The sequence below is a fragment of the Anser cygnoides genome, chromosome 22, assembly GCF_040182565.1.
Source record: "Anser cygnoides isolate HZ-2024a breed goose chromosome 22, Taihu_goose_T2T_genome, whole genome shotgun sequence".
Classification (NCBI taxonomy): domain Eukaryota; kingdom Metazoa; phylum Chordata; class Aves; order Anseriformes; family Anatidae; genus Anser; species Anser cygnoides.
The window spans coordinates 3952678-3980449 of NC_089894.1; the positions used below are offsets into that span (position 1 = coordinate 3952678).

The 27772-nt window shown below is 52.0% G+C and overlaps 3 protein-coding genes and 2 pseudogenes across 4 annotated transcripts; 3 read left to right on the forward strand and 2 right to left on the reverse strand.

Annotated features, from left to right (window-relative positions):
• Window positions 1-284: 284 nt before the first annotated feature.
• On the reverse strand, window positions 285-1134 carry LOC125180025 (feather keratin 1-like). The gene is made up of 2 exons (XM_066981671.1): window positions 1017-1134; window positions 285-656 (listed from the first exon to the last, which is right to left on the reverse strand). The coding sequence occupies exon 2, from the start codon at window positions 633-635 to the stop codon at window positions 321-323; it is 315 nt and encodes a 104-aa protein (XP_066837772.1). The 5' UTR covers window positions 636-656; window positions 1017-1134; the 3' UTR covers window positions 285-320.
• A 1872-nt stretch (window positions 1135-3006) lies between these two features.
• On the forward strand, window positions 3007-4056 carry LOC136786791 (feather keratin 1-like; annotated as a pseudogene).
• Window positions 4057-15105: 11049 nt separating this feature from the next.
• LOC125180026 (feather keratin 1-like) lies at window positions 15106-15887 on the forward strand. 2 transcript variants are annotated; one of them, XM_066981659.1, is made up of 2 exons: window positions 15106-15129; window positions 15467-15887. In XM_066981659.1, the coding sequence occupies exon 2, from the start codon at window positions 15505-15507 to the stop codon at window positions 15817-15819; it is 315 nt and encodes a 104-aa protein (XP_066837760.1). In that variant the 5' UTR covers window positions 15106-15129; window positions 15467-15504; the 3' UTR covers window positions 15820-15887. The 2 variants fall into 2 exon arrangements, with proteins under 2 accessions (XP_066837760.1, XP_066837758.1); XM_066981657.1 differs by having other exon boundaries at window positions 15109-15129; window positions 15435-15887.
• A 5738-nt stretch (window positions 15888-21625) lies between these two features.
• On the reverse strand, window positions 21626-22880 carry LOC136786814 (feather keratin 1-like). The gene is made up of 2 exons (XM_066981716.1): window positions 22733-22880; window positions 21626-22400 (listed from the first exon to the last, which is right to left on the reverse strand). Exons 1-2 carry the CDS (start codon window positions 22853-22855, stop codon window positions 22065-22067), a joined length of 459 nt encoding a protein of 152 aa, XP_066837817.1. The 5' UTR covers window positions 22856-22880; the 3' UTR covers window positions 21626-22064.
• A 2092-nt stretch (window positions 22881-24972) lies between these two features.
• Window positions 24973-27471, forward strand: LOC136786824 (feather keratin 1-like; annotated as a pseudogene).
• The last annotated feature ends 301 nt before the right edge of the window (window positions 27472-27772 follow it).

The following is a 27772-nucleotide window of genomic DNA, read 5'->3' on the forward strand; positions in this document are numbered from 1 at the left end:
AGGGCATCCTGCCACCTGTCCATCTGCCAACTCCACTGAGGGGGAAGGGACAAAAGGTCCTCTCTAGGCTGATGTTGTGGGACTCAGAGCTCAGTGGAGTAGGTCTGAGCAACAAGGACACAGGTGGGAAAGGAGAGAGTGAAGGAGAAGAAAGGCAGACATTGGCCGTGGTTTCCGAGAACCCAGGATGGCCCATTATTTTTGCAATGGGTGTAGGGGTGGTTGACGCCTCTTAATGCAAGAAGCTTATGCTCTGTGCCAAGTCTGCTACCAACATCTGTGTCCCTGAGGGTCTTTCTCCAGGGCCATCGCCAGCAGCTTTAGCAGGGGAGGCACCTTGTGCCACAGTAGCGGCTGCCAAAGCCAGAGAGGCCAAAGCCCCCAGAGGAGATGGGCACTCCCTGAGAGCTGAGGATGCTGCCAACAGCAGCGGAGGTGGAGGATCCCACGGCGGTGTTCTGCGGGAAGGAGCTGAGGATGGGGCCGGGCAGGGTCACCACCACGGGAGAGGGCTGGATGAAGACGTTGGAGTCCTGGCACTGCCTGACACAGGGCTCATTGCAGCTGTTGGCCAGCGGAGTTGGGCCACAGGGTCCACATGGCAGGCACGGCAGGCACTGGTTGTAGCAGGACATGTCTCGGGGCAGGAGGTGTACCTGGTAAGAGACAGGGCCCAGAGTAGAACTGATGTGAGAGGAGAAATGTGCCAGTCCACCCCAGGAAAGCCATGGCACATGCTGTTTTGGGGCCTGGCAGGTGTGAAAGGAAGCCCAAAGTCTTCTCTTTCCCTTTAGCCCCAGCAGCCTTGGAAGAACGTCCAGGTCAAAGGAGCTCCCCACCAAACCCATATCTCGGGACGTACGTCAGCCAAGCCACAGCTTCACTTCATGACACACCTCCTGTTCCCTTCCCTCTCCCATGACTAGCAACCCCAAAGCCCAATAGAGGAGGAAGGTGCAGGCATGTTATGAGAAATCTGCAGGTATGAAGCGGAGCAGAAAGGGCTTCAGACTCACCTTGATCCCAAAGAGATGGAGGCGAGAGGAGTGGATGAAGAGAGTGAGGAGATGGGGCCTCTTTTATACCTGTCCAACACTGCCCAAGGCCCACAATCACTCTACGCAGGCTGTAATTTTCCAGCAGTCACCTCAAATGCAAAATAACCTTCCTGATGGCACAGGTTGTGCTTTGGTTTCTGTCAACTCTGCCATTTCATTTCCTCATTTCTGACATGCCTATTGTATTTGGCAGGCTACTTTCCACTACTGGTATGACAGACCCAGGGAATACCCTGGCAGGTTCTTATCAGTGAAAAGGAGCCCGAGTGCTGCTGTGGTTGCATTCACGCAGAGGACAGGACATGGCTTGGTGTACTTTGGGGGAATGGTTGGTAATGTGTTTTGCAGAAAGAGGCCCCGTTCCTCATGGAGCTGCAATCCTCAGCAGAGAACCCAAGGCTCCTCTTCCTGAAGGACAAGCCACAGGCTTCTCTCTCCTTGCTCCCTCTTGGCTCCATCCAATGGTCACCGGTCTTTGCCTCCCCAGGCATCCAGGCTGTGCCAATGCTTTCAGCTGTCTGCCTTGATGCCATTACCACTTCCACTAACTAGGCAGAAGACAGCAACTGGGGGCCAGCTGATGCAATCCAAGGCAGGGCTGCCACAAGGGGAGACCTAGACAGGCTGCAGGAATGGGCCCACAGGAATCTCATGGCGTTCTAGAAGGACAAAAGGCAAGTCCTGCACAGGAGGAGGAACAAACTCTTGCAGCACTCCAGACTGGGGACTGAACTACCCTCTGATCCTGGATCCCCTGGACCTCCTCTGAGTAGGTCTGCCCCCAGGGCAGGGTCAGACATGGGCGGTGGGAGGCAAGGGACACACAGGCCTCACCCTCCTGGCTAAAGACATGGGGCTGTGTGTAGGAGCTCTCTTGAGTGTTTTTTGGAGGGAAATAAAGGGTTGCAGAAAACATCTTCCCCCTGGTTGGGACTCATGTCTGGGTCCCCGGCAATATGTCTTCTCCTAGCATTAGAGCTTCAGCCCACCTCCTCCGCCATGTCCCAAAGCCCTCTTCAGGCAACAGCACAAGCCAGCACCACGAGGCGGGTAAGGAAGCTCCCCCTCAACAAGCGAGGGCTGGCAGGAACCGGCACTGCCATGCGGCTGGGCATGCTCAGGAAGGGGACTTGCTCACAAGGGCCCTGGCTACAGAAACATCTCCCAGACTCCACCAAGGAGGCAATGCATCCCTGCTGCATGAACAAAGCTCTTCCCTGCCCTGCAGACATGGGAGGCAGCTGGGACACACCCCAGGAGAGCAAGGGAATGCCTTCAGCAGGCAAGCTTCCTGGGAGAGACTCTCCCTGCCCAGGACAAGTCATGCTCTAATTTGGGATTGGCCACGTGCCACGCTTCTGGCGTGAGGCCAAGCCAGATTGCCTGCTGTCTGCAGGCCTGAGCACCATGCATGCCAGATCCCCCTCTGGCCAAGCAGCTCCATGCGAATCCGAGCTCGAGCTGTGCCATGCTCCAGGCAGCCCCAACAGCCATTACCCTGCAGCATGACCTTCTGGCCAATACTCTCACAACTTGGGCATTTCAAAGCTGCAGTACAGCCCATCTGCCTATGCAGGCAATGAGCTGTGACTATTGGAGTAGGCTGGGAGCCAGGCCAGCAGGAGAAGGATGCTCCTTGTCCCTTGGTAAAGGAGCTTTCGGGCTTCTAGAAGGGCACTCCAAAGAAAGGAGGATATGTGCGCTTTCTATCTAAGCGGGTCTAATTGTGGTGAATGCATTTCCACAGGGACAGGTACCATGCTCTCCAGAACTTAGGACTAATATACTGTCCCTACTGATGTGTTCCTCCCAGGGGAAATGCTTGACCTCTTATCCTTGTACTTGAAAGGAGCCTTTGCGGCCAAATGGTCAGGTCAGAAATGAGGAAATGAAATGACAGAGTTGACAGAAACCAAAGTACAATCTGTGCCATTAGCTAAGATATTTTGCATTTGAGGTGGGTATGCTGGAAAATTATGGCCTGCATAGAGTGACTGAGGGCCTGGGGCAGTGCAGTAGAGGTATAAAAGCAGCCCCATTTCCTCAGTCTCTCATCCACTCCTGTCACCTCCATCTCCTTGGGATCAAGGTGAGTCTGAAGCCATTTCTCCTCCACTTCATCCTGGGGGATTTCTTAGCACATGTCTGCCCCTTCATCTTCTCTTGGGTCTTGGGAAAGCTAGAAATGGGAGAGGGAAGGGAGCAGTAGGTATTGCATGGAGTGAAGCTTGGTTCTGCCTGAGGTGTATCTGAAGCTATGGGCTAAGTGGAGATCTTCCTGGGCCTGGATATTCTGATCAAGGATGTTGGTGCCGAGGGGAAGGAGAAGGCTGTGAGCCTCCTGTCACAGCCACCAGCTTCCCAAACAGCATGTGCTGTTGCTACCCAGTGGTGGGCTGGCAGGTTGCTCCTCTCATCCTTGTGCCCCTTTGTGCCCTCCCTCCCATCAGGTGCACGTCCTGCCTTGAGACATGTCCTGCTACAACCAGTGCCTGCCATGCCTGCCATGTGGACCCTGTGGCCCAACCCCACTGGCCAACAGCTGCAATGAGCCCTGTGTCCAGCAGTGCCAGGACTCCAACGTTGTCATCCAGCCCTCTCCCGTGGTGGTGACCCTGCCCGGCCCCATCCTCAGCTCCTTCCCGCAGAACACCGCCGTGGGATCCTCCACCTCCGCTGCCGTTGGCAGCATCCTCAGCTCCGAGGGAGTGCCCATCTCCTCCGGGGGCTTTGGCCTCTCTGGCTTTGGCAGCCGCTACTGTGGCAGGAGGTGCCTCCCCTGCTAAAGGACCACAGAAATTGGTAGCAGAGTGGGCACAGAGCATTGGCTTCTTGTGTTCAGACGGACCAAACAACCCCAACACCCCTTTTAGAAAGGATGGGGTCAGCCATAGTGCACGCTCTCATCTGCTCCTGGGGCTTCCTGCACTAGGGCCTCCTCTCGGAGCAACCTCGTTTCCCTCTTTTGACTTGAATATTAAAGTTCTGCTGCATCCCAGCCTGTGCCTCTGAGTTGTCCTTCCCCTGCAGACACTCCAGACACCAACTGTCAGGACCAATGCTCTGGGGACGTCAGGGGGCATGTGGGACTCGTGGGGACCATTCACATTTCCCAAAGGGTGAGGCCCTTTGCGGTAGGGCCCCTTGGGAAAGCACTGTCACTCACATGTGGGGGAGGTGCCCATGAGTTCTGCAGGGCCCCTGGCCATCAGGCCCAGCTTCGCTGCCTCTCTGTCTTGGCCTGCCATCTCGACCTTGGTGCACATCCTGCTGAAGGTGGCATGTGGCCACTGCTGACCTCCAGTGAGGAGCCAGAACTGCAGGAAGCCCTGGGAGGACAGCAGCTATCTTTATGTTGACCCAGGAGTTTTTCTCACTCTTGGTCTTCCAACCCTCTCCCGTACCCTGCTGTAGTTATAGTGTGAGTGAGTGGGTTATGGGTGCTTAAATGCTTGCTGGGGTCAGCCCACCACACAGGCTCAGAAGGTGTGCATGTCCTCCATCTCCTACTCTTTCCATCTGTTTCCAGAGCTTCCTGGAAAAATTTGTGGGGAAGAGGGAGGCAGGGAGAGACTGAGGGGAAGAGAAGAGGCAGCAGGTGCTGGCCGAGTGTCTCCAAGATCCATCCATGAGCTCCCCAACATAGTACCCAGAGCCCAGTTTGGCAAATGCCTTCCTGCCAGCCCACCCTCATGCAACATCATCTATCTTGCAGCCTTTTTATGGAAGCAGATGAAAAGCTGGCCCATAAAATGTCGCTTGGGTGGTAAACCCAACCAAAGAGAAGTGACTCCCAGCAGTGTTCCGAGACACCGAGGACACCAATGACATCCTGGGCTGTATGAACAGAAGTGTAGCCAGGAGGTGAAGGGAGGTGACAATCCCACTCTGCTCAGCACTCCTCCAAATGCAGCTAAAGCACTGTGCCCAATTTTGGTCTCTGTTTCAAGAAATACATTGTTCAAGTAGAATGAGTTTTGCTGATGTTGTCCAGGATTTTCAGGTAGCCAGAGCAATTCGGTAATGAGGAGAGTCTGGGGTTACAGGCTTTCCTTAGGAAGATCAGGTTTTGGTTGGAGACCATAGAGCACCTTTGGAATAGCTACAGTGAGGTGCTGAAGAAGACAGAACCAAGCTCAACAGAATGCCAGTGCATGGCTAAAGAGACGAGACCACGTGCTTACACTGAAAATATAATTGTGTTATCGGTATTATTTTTTTCCTAAAGCCAAAGCATGGCATGTAACAGCCGCTATGAAGAAAATTAACTCTATCCCAGCCAAAACCAGGACAATATCCACCCCTTATTTCATACCATTTACGTCACTCTCAGGTCCTGTGCTTTCTATTACATCCTAATTAATTTCCAGCTCTCTTGCCTTTTGATATTTACACACTGATGTCACTCCCTTAGCCTATGGACCATCCTTCTAAAGTGTCCGTTGAGTTTATTTAGTCCATGACTTTGGGCTCCATCTTTCATAAGAGTCCTTTGGGGCAGAAGAGATGGTGTATGGGGATGAATTGTTGCATGCAGAAGCCAGCTCTGGTTTCATCACTGCTGCGCTTGTCTGGTTCTATCACTGATGTACTTCACTCGGTTCCATCAATATTCATTCTTCTGGATGACTCTTACTGTAATACCATTGATGTAACTTATAGTGACTATAGTAGCAATGGCATACAGTATATAATACTATATAATACTATAACAATTAAAATAATACAATTCAAATCATTGGCTATTCTCACCCCAAATTAAATCTCTTTGAGGGTACATGTTGGACTTCCCCATCCTTCCACATTACTCACCAAGTGCACCCAGGGCCTTGAGCAAAAGCAATCCCATGGTTGGATTTCCATTTGCCTGAGGCAGGAATAACCCGGACTGTCTTCCCCAGCATGTTATTTATGGGGACTTTATCTCCTGCAGTATGTAACAGTTTTGATTGGGCCGGGCCAGCTTGGTTGGCAGATTGTCTAGTGTTGACTAACCAGGGGGCCTTTGTTAAATGTGTATCCCAATGTTGGAATGTCCCAGCATCTATTGCTCTTAGTAAAGTCTTTAACAGTCCATTGTATCATTTTATTTTCCCAGAGGCTGGTGCATGAGAGGGGATGTGATATACCCAATCAATGCCATGCTCTTTGGCGCAGGTGTCTGTGAGGTTGTTTCAGAAATGAGCGCCATTGTCCAACTCACTTCTTTCTGGGGTGCCATGTCACCATAAGACTTGCTTTTCAAGGCCCTTCAGCAGTTTCTGCAACTTGCTGTATAGGACTCCAGACAGCAGACTTCCACCTCCAATGCTTTTCAACAATTCAACAGGACCCATCAGTGAACAGAGCATATTGCTTCTCATTTTCTGGTAGTTTATTATACAGAGGGGCTTCTTCAGCATGTGTCACCTCCTCTTCTGGTGATATTCTGAAGTCACTGTGGAGCACATCTCCACACTGCAGCCCCCAGTGGAGCAGGTGGATGTGGCCTGAAGGAGGCTGTGGCTCATGGAGAGCCCCTGTAGGAGCAGGCCCCAGTCTGGAGCTGAAACCCATGGACAGAAGCCCATGCAGGAGCAGGGGATCTGGGGGGAGCTGCTGCCTGTGGGGGACCCATGTTGGAGCAGTTTGCTTGTGATGGATGGACCCTGTGGTATGGACCCATATTTGGAGCAGTTCTTGTAGAGCTGCTGCCTGTGGGTAGCCCATGCAGGATCAGTTTGGCAAGGACAGCAACACATGGGGGGACCCTACACTGGAGCAGGGGCAGAGTCACCTCGAAGGAGCGGCAGAGTTGAAGTGTTATGGACTGACCACAGCCACCATTCCCCGTTCCCATGCGCTGCTTGGGGGAAGGATGTAGAAGAGGGTGGGGGGAAGGTGTTTTTAGTTTGTTTTTGTTTTTTCACTGTTCTACTCTGCTAGTGATAGGTAATAAATTACATTAATCTGCCTACTCTGATGAGTCTGTTTTGCCCATGACAAGACTTGGTGAGTGATCTCTCTGTCCTCATCTTAACCCTTGAGTCCTTTCCATCATATTTTCTCCCTCTTTTCCTTTGAGGAGGGGGAGTGAGAAAGCAGTTGTGGTGTTTAGCTGTCCAGCAGGGTAAAATCACCACAGTGACATACAGCATCTTCCTTGAAGGAATCTCTTTCCTTCACACCTGACAGGAGTAGCCTTCACAGACTAAAGGATCGTGCCCCTTTTCTAATCACTTTGTAAATTCCCCCGTTCCCTAGAAAGGGATCCCAGCTGCTTGGCTCTAATTCCAGGCTACTGGCCCCAGTATCCCAGCATTGGAGCAGCCAGCTGGCAATGTGCTCACCTGGATGATGGCTGAAATCTTTTTGCATATCATCTTACAGATCACCCAGGGATAGGGACCTGGTGGTTACTGGTGCTTTTACGACATCTTCCTCTTCCTGTTCCTGTGATAGTCCTGCTTCAGAGAAGCCTGCCTCGTCTTCTTCTTCCTCCTTCCCTTTTGAGTAGGAGTTTCTTTCCTTACTAAATGAGCTGACTTTTGCATACATTGCTTTGTCTTACATATAGGGGCAACTGATGCCAGCACAGTTTGATTCTCTTGTTCAGCTGCAGGGTCTGTCACGAGGGTTGGAGTGGCAGTTGGAGTAGCTGCAGAGACTGTTGCAGGGACTGGATCAGATCCAGAGAGATTTTCTTCCCTTTGAAGGTTCTGAATAGTATTGAATATTGTTTGATAGGCACAGGCCAGACCCCAGCACTGTGCAGCAAGCTGTAAATCTCTGGCATTTCCAGGATCGGGGTGTACCATTTTAAAATATTTCATCAGCTTTTTAGGATTCCGCATTTGTTCAGAGGTGAATTCCAAAACCACCGGAGGTGACAATCTTGATAAATACCTGCCCATATCCTCCCACGTACCTTGTCACTCATAACCATCCTGCCTCAGGGCAGATCTCTGGGTGGAATTTTTAAATAGTTGTCTAGCTACAGACATGTGGAAACACATGTAGGAGACATAGCAATAGGATCCTGCTAGTTTGAACATGCCCAGAATATTCAAAAATTTTAAAAAACATTTCAACTCACCTGGAGTAAAGGGTGTCCTTGTTAATAGTTTCTACAGTAAGACTCCTGAAGTGCTAAACTGATGGCCATACTGAGTACAAATACTGGATTAAGTTCACAGTCAGAGTAATATGAGCACATGCTATATACAAACTGGCAGAACCGTAAACAAACTTAGGCCAGGACCAGAGATAATAAACAAAAAGAAAGGAATTAAGAAAAATAACCTTGGAAGCACATAAATCAACATTGTGAAAAACAACAACAACAAAAAATCAACATTGCAACCACCAACTATTAAACTAATATCATGTTTATAACAAATCTTGTTTTAACACAGTCCGGTCAGATCTGTCATCATCTGCGCTTAATCTGTCATTATCTTTGCACTCCTGTTGCAGTTTAAACTGGCAGAATGCTAAGCACCAATGAGTCATTCACTCTCTTCCTACCCTGCCAAGTAGGGTGGGGGAGAGAATCAGAAGGAAAAAAAAAACAAACAACTCATGGGTTGAGATAAATAGACTTTAATAGGATAGAAATGGAAGGGAAAATAAAGATAATAATAATGAGAACTATATATATAAGTGTATAAAAGAAGTGATTTATAATGCAATTGTTCACCACCTATCATCCAATGCTCAGCCAGTCCCTGAGCAATCGTGTCTCCCCAGCCAGCCATCCCACACAGTTCTTATTGTCCATCATGACATCATATAGTATGAAACATCTCTTTGGCCAGTTTGGGTCATTTGTTCTGGCTGTAGCTCCTCTCAGCTTCCTCTACACCCCCACCCTTTTCAAGAAGGGCAAGAAAGATCCTGGCAATTACAGGCCTGTCAGTCTCACTTCAGTGCCTGGTAAAATTATGGAGATGATTAGTCTGGGAGTTACTGAAAAATGCCTAAAGGACAACGCAGTCATTGGTCAGAGCCGACATGGGTTCACTAGGGGAAGATCATGTCTAACAACTTAATTTCCTTCTATGACAAGATCTCTCAGCTAGTTGACCAAGGGAAGCCAGTTGATGTAATGACCAGAATACAGTAAGATAAAAAGTTAGTAAGATGGGTGAACAATTGTCTGATGGGTCAGGCCCAGAGGGTTCTTGTAAACGGGGTTACATCAGGCTGGCGACTTGTCACCAGTGGGGTTCCCCAGGGCTCCATTTTAGGACCAGTCCTCTTCAATGTTTTCATAAGCGATATGGATGAAAGACTTGAAGGTTTTTTGAGCAAGTTTGTGGATAATACCAAATTGGGTGGAGACATTGACTCTGTCAAGGGTGGTGAGGCCTTGCAGAGAAATCTGGACAAATTAGAGAACTGGACAATCACCAACAATATGAACCACCAAAAAGAGCAAGTGCTGGATCCTGCACCTGGGAAGAGGCAACCCTGGTTATAAGTTCAGAGTGGGGGATGAGATGCTGGAGAGCAGCCCCACAGAAAACAACTTGGGGGTTTTGATTGACAGCAAGCTGAACGTTAGCCAGCAGTGTGCCTTGGCAGCCAGGAGGGCCGACTGTATCACAGGGTGGTCAAGGGAAGTGATTGTCTTGCTGCTGTCTCTATGCTGGTGTGGCCTCACCTGGAGTACTGTGTGCACTTTTGGGTGCCACAGTATAAGAAAGGCATAAAGGTGTTAGGGAGTGTCCAAAGGAGGACAACAAATAAGGTAAAGGGTCTAGAGGGGAAGACATAGTGAGTGGCTGAAGTCACTTGGACCAATCTAGAGAAGAGCAGGCTGAGGGGAGACCTCATTGCAGTCTACAACTTCATCATAGATTCACAGATTCACAGATTTCTCTAGGTTGGAAGAGACCTCAAGATCATCGAGTCCAACCTCCGACCTAACACTAAGTACTCCACTAAACCATATCCCTAAGCTCTACATCTAAACGTCTTTTAAAGACCTCCAGGGATGGTGACTCCACCACCTCCCTGGGCAGCCCGTTCCAATGCTTAATAACCCGTTCGGTAAAGAAGTACTTCCTAACATCCAACCTAAAACTCCCCTGTCGCAACTTTAGCCCATTCCCCCTCGTCCTGTCACTAGGCACGTGGGAGAATAGACCAACCCCCACCTCTCTACAGCCTCCTTTCAGGTAACTGTAGAGAGCGATGAGGTCGCCCCTGAGCCTCCTCTTCTCCAGGCTGAACAAGCCCAGCTCCCTCAGCCGCTCCTCGTAAGACTTGTTCTCCAGACCCCTCACCAGCTTGGTCGCCCTTCTCTGGACTCGCTCGAGCACGTCCATGTCCTTCCTGTAGCGAGGGGCCCAAAACTGAACACAGTACTCGAGGTGCGGCCTCACCAGAGCCGAGTACAGGGGCACAATCACTTCCCTCGACCTGCTGGCCACACTGCTTCTTATACAGGCCAGGATGCCGTTGGCCTTCTTGGCCACCTGAGCACACTGCTGGCTCATATTCAGCCGACTATCCACCAATACTCCCAGGTCCTTCTCGGCCAGGCAGCTTTCCAGCCACTCATCTCCCAGCCTGTAGCTCTGCTTGGGGTTGTTGCAGCCCAGGTGCAGGACCCGGCACTTGGCCTTGTTGAACTTCATGCAGTTGACCTCAGCCCATCGCTCCAGCCTATCCAGATCCTCCTGCAGAGCCTTCCTGCCCTCGAGCAGATCGACACACGCACTTAGCTTGGTGTCATCTGCAAACTTACTGAGGGTGCACTGGACGCCCTCATCCAGATCATCGATAAAGATATTAAAGAGGACCGGCCCCAGTACCGAGCCCTGGGGGACTCCACTAGTGACCGGCCTCCAACCAGATTTGACTCCATTCACCACAACTCTCTGGGCCCGGCCATCCAGCCAGTTTCTAACCCAGCGAAGCGTACGCCAGTCCAAGCCCCGAGCAGCCAGTTTCTTGAGGAGAATGTTGTGGGGAACGGTGTCAAAAGCCTTACTGAGGTCAAGGTAGACCACGTCCACAGCCTTCCCCTCATCCACCAAGCGCGTCACTTGGTCATAGAAGGAGATCAAATAGAAGAGATCAAATAGAAGGAGATCATGAGGCGGAGTGGAGAGGCAGGCACTGATCTCTTCTTTCTGGTGACCAGCAATAGGGCACAAGGGAATGGCTTGAAGTTGTGACAGGGGAAGTTTAGGCTGGATATCAAGAAAAAGTTCTTCACCAAGAAATTGGTCTGATAATGGAACAGGCTCCCCAGGGAAGCGGTCATGGCACCGAGCCAGACAGAGTTCAAAAAGCATTTGGACAACACTCTTAGACACATGATCTGATTTAACTTTATTTATCTATTTATTTATTTATTTTTGGTGGTCCTCTGGGGACCCAGAATTGGACTGGATGATCCTTGTGCGTCCCTTCCAACTCAGATATTCTATGATTCTGTGACTTCCCACTGGAAGGGCAGTATGAGAGGATGAAAAGTCTTGACTTAGTGTAATAACTGTCCTGCCAAAACTAAATCATCAGGGTATTATCAACATTATTTGTTGCCTAAATCTAAAACATGGCACACAGCAGCCACTACAAAGAAAATTAACTCTCTATCAGCCAAAATCAGGACACCATCCCTAAACAGATACATTTAGAAACTAGAAGGTAAAATGATGCATCACAAAGCCTGCACACTGCAGGCCTCTATTAAGTATTGCTCAGCACAACTGCCAACAACACCCCCCCGCAGACCCACCACTGAGCAACATGTCTTTCCCAGGGAACTCTGGGAAACGGTCTTCAGGGAAAAGGATGATAAAGAGCCACAAGCTGGGATGCAGTAGAACTTTAATGAGTCAAAAGTGGGAAACAAAATTGATAGGGGAGGAGTCCCCAGTGCAGGAAGCACAAGGGGCAGATGAGAGCGTCAACTGTGTGGCCATGGTGGGCATCCCGCCATCTGCCCATCTGCCCACTCCACTGAGGGAGAAGAGACAGAAGGTCCTCTCTAGGATGATGTTGTCAGACCCAGAGCCTAGTGGAGCAGCACTGAGCAACAAGGACACAGGTGGGAAAGGAGAGAGTGGAGGAGGGGTAAGGCAGGCATGGGCTGAGTTTTCCGAGAGCCCAGGCTGGACCCATCCTTACAAAAGGGGTGGTGGGGTAGTTTGGTACCTCTTAACACAGCAAGCCAATGGTCTGTGCCCAGTCCACTACCAACTTTTGGGTCCCTGAGGGTCTTTCTCCAAGGCCATTGCCAGCAGCTTTAGCAGGGGAGACACCTTGTGCCGCAGTAGCGGCTGCCAAAGCCAGAGAGGCCAAAGCCTCCGGAGGAGATGGGCACTCCCTGAGAGCTGAGGATGCTGCCAACGGCAGCGGAGGTGGAGGATCCCACGGCAGTGTTCTGCGGGAAGGAGCTGAGGATGGGGCCGGGCAGGGTCACCACCACGGGAGAGGGCTGGATGAAGACATTGGAGTCCTGGCACTGCCTGACACAGGGCTCATTGCAGCTGTTGGCCAGTGGGGTCGGGCCACAGGGTCCACATGGCAGGCACGGCAGGCACTGGTTGTAGCAGGACATGTCTCTGGGCTAGAGACGCACCTGGTGAGAGAGAGGGCCTGGAGGAGCATGGGGGTGAGAGAGGATCAGCCTGCCAGCCCACCCCAGGAACGCCATGGCACATGCTGTTTTGGGGCCTGGCAGCTGTGAAAGGAGGCCCTCAGTGTTCTTCTTCCCTTTGGCCCCAAAGTCCTTGGCAAGAATATCCAGTTTGACGAAGCCCCCCATCTAGCCCATAGCTTCAGATACACCTCAACCAAGATCCAGCTTCTCTTCATGCCACACCTGCTAAGCCCTTCCCTCTCCCAGAACTAGAGACCCAAAGACCCAGCAGAGTATAAAGGTGCAGGCATGTTCAGAGAAATCCCCAGGGATGAAGAGGAAGAGAAAGATCTTGAGACTCACCTTGATCCCAGAGAGATGGAGGCGAGAGGAGTGGATGAAGAGAGTGATGAGATGGGCCGTCTTTTATACCTCTCCTGCACTGCCCTAGGCTCCTCAATCACTCTATGAAGGCCGTATTTTTCCAGCATACTCACCTCAGATGCAAAATATTTTCGCTAATGGCACAGGTCGTTTTTTGGTTTCACAGATTGTACTTTGGTTTCTGTCAACTCTGTCATTTCATTTCCTCATTTCTGACCTGACCATTTGGCCGCAAAGGCTCCTTTCAAGTACAAGGATAAGAGGTCAAGCATTTCCCCTGGGAGGAACACATCAGTAGGGACAGTATATTAGTCCTAAGTTCTGGAGAGCATGGTACCTGTCCCTGTGGAAATGCATTCACCACAATTAGACCCGCTTAGATAGAAAGCGCACATATCCTCCTTTCTTTGGAGTGCCCTTCTAGAAGCCCGAAAGCTCCTTTACCAAGGGACAAGGAGCATCCTTCTCCTGCTGGCCTGGCTCCCAGCCTACTCCAATAGTCACAGCTCATTGCCTGCATAGGCAGATGGGCTGTACTGCAGCTTTGAAATGCCCAAGTTGTGAGAGTATTGGCCAGAAGGTCATGCTTCAGGGTAATGGCTGTTGGGGCTGCCTGGAGCATGGCACAGCTCGAGCTCGGATTTGCATGGAGCTGCTTGGCCAGAGGGGGATTTGGCATGCATGGTGCTCAGGCCTGCAGACAGCAGGCAATCTGGCTTGGCTTCACGCCAGAAGCGTGGCACGTGGCCAATCCCAAATTAGAGCATGACTTGCCCTGGGCAGGGAGAGTCTCTCCCAGGAAGCTTGCCTGCTGAAGGCATTCCCTTGCCCTCCTGGGGTGTGTTCCAGCTGCCTCCCATGTCTGCAGGGCAGGGAAGAGCTTTGTTCATGCAGCAGGGATGCATTGCCTCCTTGGAGTCTGGGAGATGTTTCTGTAGCCAGGGCCCTTGTGAGCAAGTCCCCTCCCTAAGTATGCCCAGCTGTGTGGCAGTGCCGGTTCCTGCCAGCCCTCGCTTGTTGAGGGGGAGCTTCCTTACCTCCCTAGTGGTGCTGGTTTGTGTTGTTGCCTGAAGAGGGCTTTGGGACATGGCGGAGGAGGCGGGCTGAAGCTCTAATGCTAGGAGAAGGCATATTGCCTGGGACCCAGAGACGAGACCCAGCCAGGGGGGAGATGTTTTCTGCAACCCTTTCTTTCTCTCCACAAAACACTCAAGAGAGCTCCTACACATAGCCCCATCTCTTTAGCCAGGAGGGTGAGGCCTGTGTGTCCCTTCCCTCCCACCGCCCATGTCTGACCCTGCCCTGGGGGCAGATCTACTGAGAGGAGGTCCAGGGGATCCAGGATCAGAGGGTAGTTCAGTCCCCAGTCTGTAGTGCTGCAAGAGCTTGTTCCTCCTCCTGTGCAGGACCTGCCTTTTGTCCTTCTAGAATGCCATGAGGTTCCTGTGGGCTCATTCCTGCAGCCTGTCTAGGTCTCCACTTATGGCAGCCCTGCCCCAGGTTGCTGTCTTCTGCCTAGTTAATGGAAGTGGTAATGGCATCAAGGCAGACAGCTGAAAGTGTTTGCACAGCCTGGATGCCTGGGGAGGCAAAGACCGGTGACTGTTGGATGGAGCCATGAGGGAGGGAGGAGAAAGAAGCTTGTGGAGCATCCTTAATGAACAAGACCTTGGGTTCTCTGCTGAGGATTGCAGCTCCATGAGGAGCAGGGCCTCTTTCTGCAAAACTCATCACCAACCATTCCCTGAAAGTGCACCAAGCCATGTCCTGTCCTCTGCCTGAATGCAACCACTCTGTTGCACTTTTCTGCCCATTCTGATATGATCCTGCTGGGGTATTCTTTTGAACTCTCCTACCAGTAGTAGAAAGTAGCCTGTATGGTACAATAGGCATGTCAGAAATGAGGAAATGAAATGACAGAGTTGACGGAAACTGAAACAGAACCTGTGCCATTAGCTAAGATATTTTGCATTTGAGGTGAGTCTGCTTGAAAATTATGGCCCATGTAGAGTGATTGTGGGCTTGGGGTGGTGCAGGAGACGTATAAAAGCGGCCCCATCTACTCCCTCTCTCATCTAGTCTTCTCGCCTCCATCTCCCTGGGAACGAGGTGAGTCTGAAGCCCTTACTCCACCTCCTCACCCTAGTGGATTTCTTAGCACATGACTCTGACTTGATCCTCTTGGGTCTTGGGGTCACTAGTTATGGGAGAGGTAAGGCAGGTGTGTCGTGGAGAGAAGTTGGGCTTGTCTGAGGTGTTTCTGAAATTACGGGCTAAGCTGGGATCTTCCTGGGCCTGGACATTCTAACCAAGGCTGTTGGGGAGAAAGGGAAGGAGAACGCTGTGAGCCTTATTACACAGCTGCCAGCTCCCCAAATACAATTAGCTATGGCTCTTCGCTGGTGGTCTTGCAGGATGCTCCTCACTCACCCCAATGCTCCTCCAGGCCCTCTCACCCACCAGGTACACTTCCTGCCCCGAGACATGTCCTGCTACAACCAGTGCCTGCCGTGCCTGCCATGTGGACCCTGTGGCCCGACCCCACTGGCCAACAGCTGCAATGAGCCCTGTGTCCAGCAGTGCCAAGACTCCAACGTCTTCATCCAGCCCTCTCCCGTGGTGGTGACCCTGCCCGGCCCCATCCTCAGCTCCTTCCCGCAGAACACCGCCGTGGGATCCTCCACCTCCGCTGCCGTTGGCAACATCCTCAGCTCTCAGGGAGTGCCCATCTCCTCCGGAGGCTTTGGCCTCTCTGGCTTTGGCAGCCGCTACTGCGGCACAAGGTGTCTCCCCTGCTAAAACTGCTGGCAATGGCCCTGGAGAAAGACCCTCAGGGACCCAGAAGTTGGTAGTGGACTGGGCACAGACCATTGGCTTGCTGTGTTAAGAGGTACCAAACTACCCCACCACCCATTTCGTAAGGATGGGTCCAGCCTGGGCTCTCGGAAAACTCAGCCCATGCATGCCTTACCCCTCCTCCACTCTCCCCTTTCCCACCTGTGTCCTTGTTGCTCGGTGCTGCTCCACTAGGCTCTGAGTCCGAGAATGTCAGCCTAGAGAGTACCTTCCGGTCCTTCTCCCTCAGTGGAGTTGGCAGATGGACAGGTGGCGGGATGCCTGCCATGGCCACACAGCTGACGCTCTCATCTGCCCCTTGTGCTTCCTGCACTGGGGCCCCCACTTGGAGCAATCTCTTTTGACTCTAATATTAAAGTTCTTCTGCATCCCACCCTGTGCCTCTGAGTTGTCCTTCCCTGCAGCTGCTCTTCCAGGATGCCTGGGGAGAGAGGTGTTGCTGACTGGTAGTTCTGGGAGCGGGTGGTTGCTGATGCTCATGCTTAGCAATCATTAACACAGGCTTGCATTCAGAATGCTTCTTCACGCATCAGGTCACCGTCTGGATTCTAAATATCTGCTTACTTAGAGCTGGATGGAATTATCCAACGTAATTGAGTGGCTTCTATGCATTTTGGTGTCCACACTGTTTCTTTTCCTCTGATTAGCATAATGGCATGAAGCAAGTAGTAAGTATGGAGGGATGACTATGTCCTTGACAAGGTGGAGGGCACAGCTGCTAAGAAGAAGCCAGGAAATCCCTTCCTAACAACAATACTTCAGAGCTTGCTGTGCTTGGTCAAAGTCTTTCTTGCTACACAGCCTCAAACTGGGTACAATGTTCTAGATGCATTTGGAGGAGTGTTGAGCAGAGTGGGATTGTCACTGCCCTTGAGCTCCTGACTATGCTTCTGCTCATACAGCCCAGGATGTCATTGGTGTCCACAGTGTCTGGGAACACTGCTGGGAGTCACTTCTCTTTGGATGGCTATACTACCCAAACAACTTTTCCTGGGCCAGCTTTTGGTCTGCTGTCATATAAGGGCTGCAAGATAGATGGTGTGGCATGAGGGCTGGCTGGCAGGAAGGCATCTGCCAGACTGGGCTCTGGGTGATCTCAGTGCTGCTTTGGGAGCTTGTGTATGGCCCTTAGATACACTCAGCTAGCACCTGTTTCCCCACAAAGTTTTGCAGGAAGCCTTTGGAACAGATGGAAGGAGTAGGGGAAGGAGGACAAGTACTGCCTATGAACCCATGTTGTGGGTTGACCCTGGCAAACATCTAAGCACTCACCACCCACTCGCTCACACCGCAGCCTCAGCAGGATAGGGGAGAGAGCTGGAAGACCAAGAGTGAGGAAAAACTTCCCAGTTGATATAAATCATGGAGTTATAGAATATCCCAAGTTGGAAGGGACCCATAAGGATCATCGAGTCCAACTCCTGTCACCACACAAGTCTACCCAAAATTTTAGACCATGTGACTAAGTGCACAGTCCAAATGCTTCTTAAACTCCGACAGGCTTGGTGCAGTGACTACTTCCCTGGGGAGCCTACCTCTTCCATAATGTCTAGCCTAATCCTCCCCTGCCTCAGCTTGACGCCATTCCTGCGGGTCCTATCACTGGTGACTAAGGAGAATAGATCGGAATCTGCCCCTCCACTCCCCCTTGTGAGGAAGCTGTAGACTGCGATGAGGTCTCCCATCAGCCTCCTCTTTTCCAGGCTGAACAGGCCAAATGACCTCAGCCATTCCTCATACGTCTTCCCCTCTAGGCCCTTCGCCATCTTCGTCGCCCTCCTCTGGACACTCTCCAACAGTTTTACATCCTTTTTGTACTGTGGTGCCCAGAACTGCACACAGTACTCGAGGTGAGGCCGCATCAGCACAGAGCAGAGCGGGACAATCACTTCCATCGACCGACTAGCGACGCCATGCTTGATGCACCCCAGGATACGGTTGGCCCTCCTGGCTGCCAGAGCACACTGCTGGCTCATATTCAACTTGCTGTCAACCACAGCCCCCAGATCCCTCTCTGCAGGGCTGCTCTCCAGCACCTCATCGCCCAGTCTGTACATATAGCCAGGGTTGCCCCATCCCAGGTGCAGGACCCAGCACTTGCTCTTGTTAAATTTCATGTGGTTGGTGATTGCCCAGCTCTCCGATCTGTCCAGATCTCTCTGCAAGGCCTTTCCACCCTCATCCGAGTCCACAACTCCTCCGAGTTTGGTGTCGTCAGCAAATTTGCTCAAAACACCTTCTAATCCTACATCCAAATGGTTTATAAAAACATTGAAGAGGACTGGCCCTAAAATGGAGCCTTGGGGGACCCCGCTAGTGACCATCTGCCAGCCTGATGTGGCCCCATTTACCACAACCCTTTGAGCCTTGCCCATCAGCCATTTGCTCACCCATCGTATGATGTTTTTGTTTAGCTGTATGCTGGACATTTTGTCCAGTAGGATCCTATGGAAAACTGTGTCAAAAGTTTTGCTGAATTCCAAAAAGATCACATGAGCTGGTTTCCCTTGATCGACTAGATGGGTGATCTTATCATAAAAGGAAATCAGATTTGTTAGGCAGGACCTACCCCTCGTGAACCCATTTTGGCTGGGACCAATGACTGCATTGTCCCCCAGCTGCGCTTCAATAACTTCAAGGATAATCTTCTCCATAATTTTACCAGGCACTGACGTGAGACTGACTGGCCTGTAATTGCTAGGGTCTTCTTTCTTGCCCTTCTTGAAAATTGGTACATTTGCCAGCTTCCAGTCTACTGGGACCTCTCCAGATTCCCAAGACTGTTGAAAAATAATTGAGAGAGGTCCCATGATGATGTCAGCCAGCTCTTTAAGCACCCTGGGAAGAATCCCATCCGGACCCATGGACTTGTATGGATCCAGGTGGAGCAGCAAATCCCGCACACGTTCAGGGTTGGTTGGGAGTTTATCATTCCCACCATCATGGTCCTCCAGCTCAGGGCATCCTGGATCCTGAAGCCCATCATCAGCGTTGAAGACGGAGGCAAAGAAGGCACTAAACGTCTCTGCTTTGCCTATGTCCCTGTCTATGAGGTGACCTTCCCCATCAAGTAGCGGACCTATGTTTATTTTGGTCCTCCTTTTTCTTTTCACATATCTAAAAAACCCTTTTTATTGCCTCCCACAGACCTGGCCAGCTTCAACTCTAATTGTGCTTTGGCCACATGAATTTTCTCCCTACAAACGCAATCAGTGTCCCTGTATTCCTTCCATGTTGCCTGACCCTGCTTCCAGCAGCTGTACATTTTCTTTTTTTTTGCCTAAGCTCCAGTAGAAGATCCCTGGTCAGCCAGGCCAGCCTTCTGCCCCGCCTGCTTGACTTCCGATATTTTGGAATTGCCTGATCCTCTGCTTTTAGGAGGCAGTGCTTAAAGACTGACCAGCACTGATGGACGCCAATGCCTTCAAAAGCAATTTACCAGGGGACCTTGCTAACTACTTCCCTGAGCAGCCTGCTTTCCCATATCCAGGGCTGAAGTTTTGGTGAAAGTTTTCTGTCTGACACCAAAAATTTTAAGCTCAACCACTTCATGGTCACTATGGCCAAGACGGCTGCCAATTGCCACGTCCCCCACAAGACCCTCTCTGTTCTCCAGCAACAGATCTAGGAGGGCACCTTTCCTAGTTGGCTCCCTTCACACCTGCACTAAGAAGTTATCATCTAGGTGTTTTAGGAACCTCCTGGACTTGCTCATGTCGGCCATGTGGTAATCCCAGTTGACGTCTGGCAAGTTGAAGTCCCCCATAAGGACAAGGGGAGTTGATATAGAGGCATCTTTTAGTTCTGCAAAGAATAATTCATCGGCGTTGTCATCCTGGCCGGGTGGTCTGTAATAGATTCCCATGACATCCCCTTTATTTGTTTGTCCCTTAATCCTTAATCAGAGGCTCTTAACTTTGCCATCACCAGCTTGAAGTTCCACACAGTCCAGCCCCTGCTTCACATACATCGCCAGCCCGCCACCTTGCCTACCCTGCCTGTCCCTCCTGAAGAGCATCTGTAACCATCTATTACCTCCTGTAACCATCTGTTGCGACACACCAGCCACAGGACTCATCCCACCAGGTTTTGCTTATGCCGATGATGTAGCTGTGGGATTGGGCCAAGACTTCTAGCTCATCCATTTTATTCCTCATACTGCGTGCGTTTGTGTAGAAGCACTTCAAATGCGCCTCACTGCATGCAGCACCTTGTGAAGCAAAAGTCTCTTAATAAAGACAGCTTAAGAGGGGAATAGTAAACAAAAGAGAAAAAGCAAGTGATGCAAAGACAACGTTTCAGCACCTCCCACCAGCAGACCAATGCCCAGCAAGTCACTGCAGAATGGCTACTTTGGAACAACTGTCCCCTGGTTTGTTGCTGAGCATGATGCGATATGGCATGAAATATCCCTTTGGTCAATTTGGGTCAGCTGTCCTAGCTGTGTCCCCTTCTGAGCACTTCCCATTCTGATGGTTACACATTGCTGGCAAACTAAACTTCACCAAACTGCTCTCTTACTCCCCATCATAAAAGGATGAGAAGGGTGGGAGAAGATACTATAGGGAAAAAAGTCTTCTCACATATGGAGAAAATGACAGTGGAATTCAAAGAAAAAGAAAGAGAAAAACAAGAAAAGATGTGCAGAAGCAAAGAGAAAACAATTATTCTCTCCTCCCCATCAGTATGAAATTTTCAGCCACGTCTTGGGAAGCTAGGCCTCAATAAGTGTAGTGGTTGTAGTGGTTGTTTGGGAGGATAGATGTTTTCTTAATGAGAGCACCCCTTACCCTTTCTCATCTTTCAACTTTTTTTTTTTTTTTTTTGGTTGTGATGACAAGCGGTGTGGAATACCCCTTTGGTTGGTTTAGCTCAGCTGCCCTGGTGATATCTCCTCCCCACCTCTTGCCCACTCCCCGCCTCGGGCCCTTGGGGGGCTTGTAGAGAGTATTGATGACACACAAGTACTGCTCTGTAATAGCCCAAACATTGGTGAGATAGCAATGCTCTTCCAGCTCCAAGTGCAAAGCACAGCACTCTAGGGGCTGCTGTGGGGAAAGTTAACAGTCTAGCACTTGCTAGACCGTTCTCTGGGGTTGCAGAGAGGAAACATAGAAGGCCTTGACGCTGCTCTAAATCATTGGTGTGTCACCTCCACTGTTATAGTCACACAATCAGAACACAGCACCATATTGCCTATGGTGAAGACAATTGCCTCAATCACAGCCAGAGCCAGTACAGCCTGCTTCCCCCACTCCCTCTCCTGGCCTGCTCTGGCGCCATTTTCTGCACGAGCCTCCCCGCCCAGCACAGCTGCCCCCAGAGCAGAAGGAATTGCCGCCCCTCCTCTCGCCTCTCTCCCTCTCCCCTGCTGCCCCTTCCCAGGAACCTGTGTGGCTGCTGCCCTCCCAGGGTCTCCTGCAGCTCTGGCTCCTCGCTGGAGGCCAGCAGTGGCCACATGCCACCTTCAGCAGGATGCGCACTGAGGCCGAGATGGCAAGGCAGGACAGAGAGGCAGCAGAGCTGGGCCTGATGGCCAGGGGCCCTGCAGAACTCATGGGCACCTCTCTCACATGTGAGTGACTGTGCTTTCCCAAGGGGCCCTACTGCACAGGGCCTCACCCTTTGGGAAATGTTAATGGTCCCAATGTGCCCAACACACCCCCAAACGTCTCCAGAGCAATAGTGTCGGTCCCAACAGCTGGTGTCTGGAGTGTCTGCAGGGGAAGGAAAACTCAGAGGCGCAGGCTGGGATGCAGCAGAACTTTAATATTAGAGTCAAAAGAAGGAAATGAGGTTGCTTTGAGAGGAGGCTCCAGTGCAGGAAGCACCAGGGGCAGATGAGAGCGTGCTCTATGTGGCCTTGGTGGGCATCCCGCCAGCTGTCCATCTACCCACTCCACTGAGGGAGAAGGGCCAGAAGGTCCTCTCTAGGCTGACGTTGTTGGACTCAGAGCCTAGTGGAACAGTGCTACACAGTAAGGACACAGGTGGGAAAGGAGAGAGTGCAAAACGAGAAAGGCAGACATGGTCTGTACTTTCTGAGATCCCAGGGTGGCCCCATCCTTTTGCAAAGGGTTTTTGGGTTAGTTTGGCCCCTCTGAACAGAAGAACCGATGGTCTGTGCCCAGTCCACTACCAACTTTTGGGTCCCTGAGGGTCTTTCTCCAAGGCCATCGCCAGCAGCTTTAGCAAGGGAGGCACCTCCTACCGCAGTAGCGGCTGCCAAAGCCAGAGAGGCCAAAGCCCCCGGAGGAGATGGGCACTCCCTGAGAGCTGAGGATGCTGCCAACGGCAGCGGAGGTGGAGGATCCCACGGCGGTGTTCTGCGGGAAGGAGCTGAGGATGGGGCCGGGCAGGGTCACCACCACGGGAGAGGGCTGGATGACGACAGTGGAGTCCTGGCACTGCTGGACACAGGGCTCATTGCAGCTGTTGGCCAGTGGGGTCGGGCCACAGGGTCCACATGGCAGGCACGGCAGGCACTGGTTGTAGCAGGACATGTCTCGGGACAGGAGGTGCACCTGGTGGGAGGGAAGGCCCGGAGGATCATGGAGGTGAGTGAGGATCAGCCTGCCAGCCTACCTCAGAAGAGTCAGGGCTAATTGTGTTTGGGGAACTGTCAGCTGTCTAAGAAGGCTCCTCATTCCCTTTGGCCCCAACGGTATTGACAAGAATGTCCAGGCCCATAAAGCTCCCCATCTAGCCCATAGCTTTGGAAACACCTTAGTCTAGACTCCGCTTTTCTCCATGACACACCTGTACCGCTCTCGTGACTCAACAGAGGATGAAGGCACAGTCATTCACAAAGAAATCCCCACGGACACTGAGGACAATAAAAGGGCTTCCGACTCACCTCTTTCACAGGGAGATGGAGGCAGGAGGAGTGGATGAGAGTGTGAGGAGATGGGGCCTCTTTTATACCTCTCCTGCATCGCCCCAGGCCCACAGTCACTCTACGCAGGCTGTAATTTTCCATCAGACTCACCTCAAATGCAAAATAGCCTTCCTAATGGCACAGGTTGTGCTTTGGTTTCCGTCAACTCTGCCATTTCATTTCCTCATTTCAGATTTGCCCAATTGGCATCAGAATCTCCTTTTAAGTACCAAGATGAGAGGTCAAGCATTTCCCTGGGCGGGAACACGTCGGTAGGGCAGCAGATGAGTCCTAAGTGCTGGAGGGTGTATTGGGTTTCCGTGGCAAGGTTTTGGTAACGGGGTTCTGCAGGGGTGGCCTCTGTGAGAAATGTCCAGAAGCTGCCCATGAGCTGCCTGTGGACCTCCTCTGAGCAGATCTGCCCCCAGGGCAGGGTCAGACATGGACGGTGGGAGGGAAGGGACACACAGGCTTCACCCTCCTGGCTAAAGAGATGGGGCTGTGTGTAGGAGCTCTCCTGAGTGCTTTCTGGTTGGAAAGAAAGGGTTGCAGAAAACATCCCTCCTGGCTAGGTCCCAGGCAATAAGTCTTCCAGCATTAGAGCTTCAGCACGCTTCCTCTGCCACGTCCCAAAGCCCTCCTCAGGCAACAGCACAAGCCAGCACCACTTGGGGGGGCAAGGAAGGTTCCCCTCATCTAGCGAGGGCTGGCAGGAACCAGCACTGCCACACAGCTGGACATGCTCAGGGAGGGGACTTGCTCACAAGGGCCCTGGCTACAGAAACATCTCCCAGACTCCACCAAGGAGGCAATGCATCCCTGCTGCATGAGCAAAGCTCTTCCCTGCCCTGCAGACATGGGAGGCAGCTGGGGCACACCCCAGGGAGGCAAGGGAATGCCTTCAGCAGGCAAGCTTCCTGGGAGAGACTCTCCCTGCCCAGGACAAGTCATGCTCTAATTTGGGATTGGTCACGTGCCACTCTTTTGGCGTGAGGCCAAGCCAGAGTGCCTGCTGTCTGCAGGCCTGAGCATCATGCAAGCTAAATCCCCCTCTGGCCAAGCAGCTCCATGCGAATCCAAGCTCAAGCTGTGCCATGCTCCAGGCAGCCCCAACAGCCATCACCCTGCAGCATGACCTTCTCACAAGTACTCTCATAGCTCAGGCAGCTCACAGGATTGCAGGCATGTTTTGCACAACAGGGCATGTCTTTGGGTGCGCTGCTGGTCAGGGAATGAGTCTGGCCAAAGTGCTTGGTATGGCAAGGAGAGTGGTGGAGCAAGACACTGTCCCTGTGAACAATTCCTCTGGTTTTTGGCTCAGGAGAGCAACCTTTGCCTTCCTCACAGCAGCTGACAACATGGGTTGCCTGAAGAGCCCAGGAGACAGCCACAAGAGGGAACAAGGTCAAACAAGCAGACAACATGTCACCCCAGAAGGAGCAGCCTTGTGCCAGGGCATTTCAAAACTGCAGCACAGCCCATCTGCCTATGCAGGCAATGAGCTGTGACTGGTGGAGCAGTCTGGGAGCCAGGCCAAGTGGTAGAAGGATGTGCTGTGTCCTCAGGCCAGGGAGGCTTTGGTCATCCAGGAGGGCACTGCATAGGCAGCAGGATATATATGCAGGACCCCTCCAGCACTTGGGACTCATCTTCTACCCCTTCTGACCTACTCTATGGCGGTTTTACTCAGCTGGGCAGCTGAGCTCCATCACAACTGCTATCTATTCCCCCTCCTCAAAGGGAAAGGGGGAGGAAATGCGATGAAAAGGGATCAAGGGTTGAGATAAGGACAGAGAGATCAATCACCAATTATTGTCATGGACAAGACAGATTCAGAATAGGGAGAATAATGTAATTAATTACCTATTACTAACAAGCTAGAGCAGTGAGAAACTAAAAACAAACTAAAAACAACCTCCCCTGCCACCCTCTTCTATGTTCTTCCCCCAGGTGGCGCAGGGGAACATGCCCTGGGGTCTGTGGTCAGTCCATAAAACTTCGACTCTGCCCCTCCTTCACAGTAACTCCCTGCACTTGTTCCAAATTAGGGTCCCTCCCACAGGATTTATTCCTTCCCAAATTGATCCTGCATGGGCTTCTCACAGGCAGCAGCTCTTTAAGAACTGCTGCAAATATGGGTCCGTACCACGGGGTCCATCTGTCAGGAGCAAACTGCTCCGACATGGTTTCCCCCATGGGCGGCAGCTCCCCCCAGAACCCCTGCTCCTGCGTGGGCTCCTGTCCACGGGCTGCAGCTCTGGCCCAGGGCCTGCACCACTGTGGTCCTCTCCATGGGCCACAGCCTCCTTCAGGCAAGATCCACCTGCTCCGCTGGGGAATCCTCCATGGGCTGCAGTGTGGAGATGTGCTCCACCGTGCTACCCATGGACTGCAGGGGGACAGCCTGCTCCACCAGAGGCCTCTCCACGGGCCGCAGGGGAACTTCTGATTGAATGGAGTCAAATCCAGCTGTTGACCGGTCACGAGTGATGTTCCCCAGGGTTGTCGGTGTTGGGGCCCATCCTCTTTAATATCTTTGTTTATAAAGACATCGTAGCCCTGGAGTGTGTCCAGAGAAGGGCTACAAAGCTGGTGAAGGGTCTGGAGCACAAGTCCTGGGAGGAGCAGCTGAGGGAAGTGGGGTTGTTTAGTCTGGAGAAGAGGAGGCTCAGGGGAGACGTTACTGCCCTCTACAACTACCTGAAAGGAGCTGGGGGTCAGCCTCTTCTTACAGATAACTTGTGATAGGACTAGAGGGAATGGCCTCAGGTTGCGCCAGTGGAGGTTCAGGTTGGAAATGAGGAGAAATTTCTTCTCAGGAAGAGTAGTTAGGTATTGGAAGGGGTTGCCCAGAGCGGTGGTGGAGTCATCATCCCAGGGGGTGTCTAAAGAAAGATTGGCTGTGGTACTTGGGGACATGCTTTAGTGGATGATATTGGTGATAGGGGGATGCTTGGACCAGATGATCTTGGAGGTCTTTTCCAACCTTAATGATTCCATGATTCTATGATTCTGCTTTAGGACCTGGAGCACCTCCTCCCTCTCCTTCTTCACCAACCTTGGTGTCTGCAGGGCTGTTTCTCACTCCTCGCTGTCCCAGCTGCTGTTGTGCAGGAGTAGTTTTCCTTTTCTTAATTCTGTTCTCACACAGCCCAAAAAAACATTGCATATTGGTTTGGCTCTGGACAGCAGCAGGCCACTTTGGAGCCAGCTGAAACTGGCTCTTATCTAACATGGGGCAGCTTCTGGGTCTGTTCAGCGTTGAGGAAAGAAGAATGAGAGGGGATCTTAATAATGTTTACAAATATCTTAAGTGTGGGAGGCGGAGGGATTTGGCCAACCACTTTTCAGCGGTTTGTGGGGACAGGACAAGGGGCAATGGCCAAAAAAATGATCACAGGAAGTTCCGCACCAACATGCGAAAGAACTTTTTCACGGTAAGGGTGATGGAACACTGGAATAGCCAGGCCAGGGTGGTTATGGAGTCTCCTTCTCTGGAGATATTCAAGTCCCGTTTGGACGCTTACATGGGCAACCTGCTCTAGGGAACCTGCTCTGGCAGGGGGGTTGGAACCGGTGATCTCTTGAGGACCCTTCCAACCCCTACAGTTCTGTGATTCTGTGACACCTCTGACAGAGACCACCCCTGCAGAACCCCGTTACCAAAACCTTGCCAAGGAAACCCAATACACCCTCCAGCACTTAGGACTCATCTGCTGCCCTACTGACGTGTTCCCGCCCAGGGAAATGCTTGACCTCTCATCTTGGTACTTAAAAGGAGATTCTGATGCCAACTGGGCAAATCTGAAATGAGGAAATGAAATGGCAGAGTTGACGGAAACCAAAGCACAACCTGTGCCATTAGGAAGGCTATTTTGCATTTGAGGTGAGTCTGATGGAAAATTACAGCCTGCGTAGAGTGACTATGGGCCTGGGGCGATGCAGGAGAGGTATAAAAGAGGCCCCATCTCCTCACTCTCTTCATCCACTCCTCTCTCCTGCATCTCCCTGGGAACAAGGTGAGTCTTAAGGCCTTTCTCCTCCTTTTCATCCCTGGGGAGTTCTCATAACATGCCTGCACCTTCCTCCTCTGCTGGGTTTTCGGGTTGCTAGTCATGGGCGATGGAAGGGGTCAGGAGATGTGTCATGAAGTGAAGCTGTGGCTTGGCTGACGTACGTCCCGAGATATGGGCTTGGTGGGGAGCTCCTTTGGCCTGAAAGTTCTTGCCAACACTGTTGGGAACAAAGGGAAGGAGATGGCTGTGGGCCTCCTTAGACATCTGCCGGCTCCCCAAACAGCATGTGCCATTGCTATCCAGTGGTGTGCTGGCAGACTGCTCCTGTCTCACCAACATTCTCCTCTGGGGCCTCCCTCCCACAAGGTGCACGTCCTGCCCCGAGACATGTCCTGCTACAACCAGTGCCTGCCGTGCCTGCCATGTGGACCCTGTGGCCCGACCCCGCTGGCCAACAGCTGCAATGAGCCCTGTGTCCAGCAGTGCCAGGACTCCAACGTCTTCATCCAGCCCTCTCCCGTGGTGGTGACCCTGCCCGGCCCCATCCTCAGCTCCTTCCCGCAGAACACCGCCGTGGGATCCTCCACCTCCGCTGCTGTTGGCAGCATCCTCAGCTCTCAGGGAGTGCCCATCTCCTCTGGGGGCTTTGGCCGCTCTGGCTTTGGCAGCCGCTCCTGCGGCGCAAGGTGTCTCCCGTGCTAAAACTGCTGGCAATGGCCCTGGAGAAAAACCCCCAGGGACCCAGATGTTGGCAGCGGATAGGGCACAGAGCATAGGCTTCTTATGTTCAGGGTGGCCAAACCTCCCCATCACCCCTTGGAAGAAGATGGGTCTCTCGGAGAGCACGGCCCATGTCTGCCTTTCCCCTCCTCCACTCTCTCCTTTCCCACCAATGTCCTTGTTACTCAGCACGGTTCCACTGTGTTCTGAGTCCCACAACGTCATCATTGAGAGGACATGCTGACCCTTCTCCCTCAGTGGAGCAGACAGGTGGTTAAATGGT

Coding starts and splice junctions, on each gene's coding strand:
- LOC125180026 (XM_066981657.1), top strand. CDS start 15,436: ATGCTCCTCACTCACCCCAATGCTCCTCCAGGCCCTCTCACCCACCAG.
- LOC125180025 (XM_066981671.1), bottom strand. CDS start 635: ATGTCCTGCTACAACCAGTGCCTGCCGTGCCTGCCATGTGGACCCTGT.
- LOC136786814 (XM_066981716.1), bottom strand. CDS start 22,855: ATGGAAAATTACAGCCTGCGTAGAGTGACTGTGGGCCTGGGGCGATGC. Junction 22,401..22,732: donor TCCATCTCCCTGTGAAAGAG/GTGAGTCGGAAG, acceptor CCCTCCCACCAG/GTGCACCTCCTGTCCCGAGA.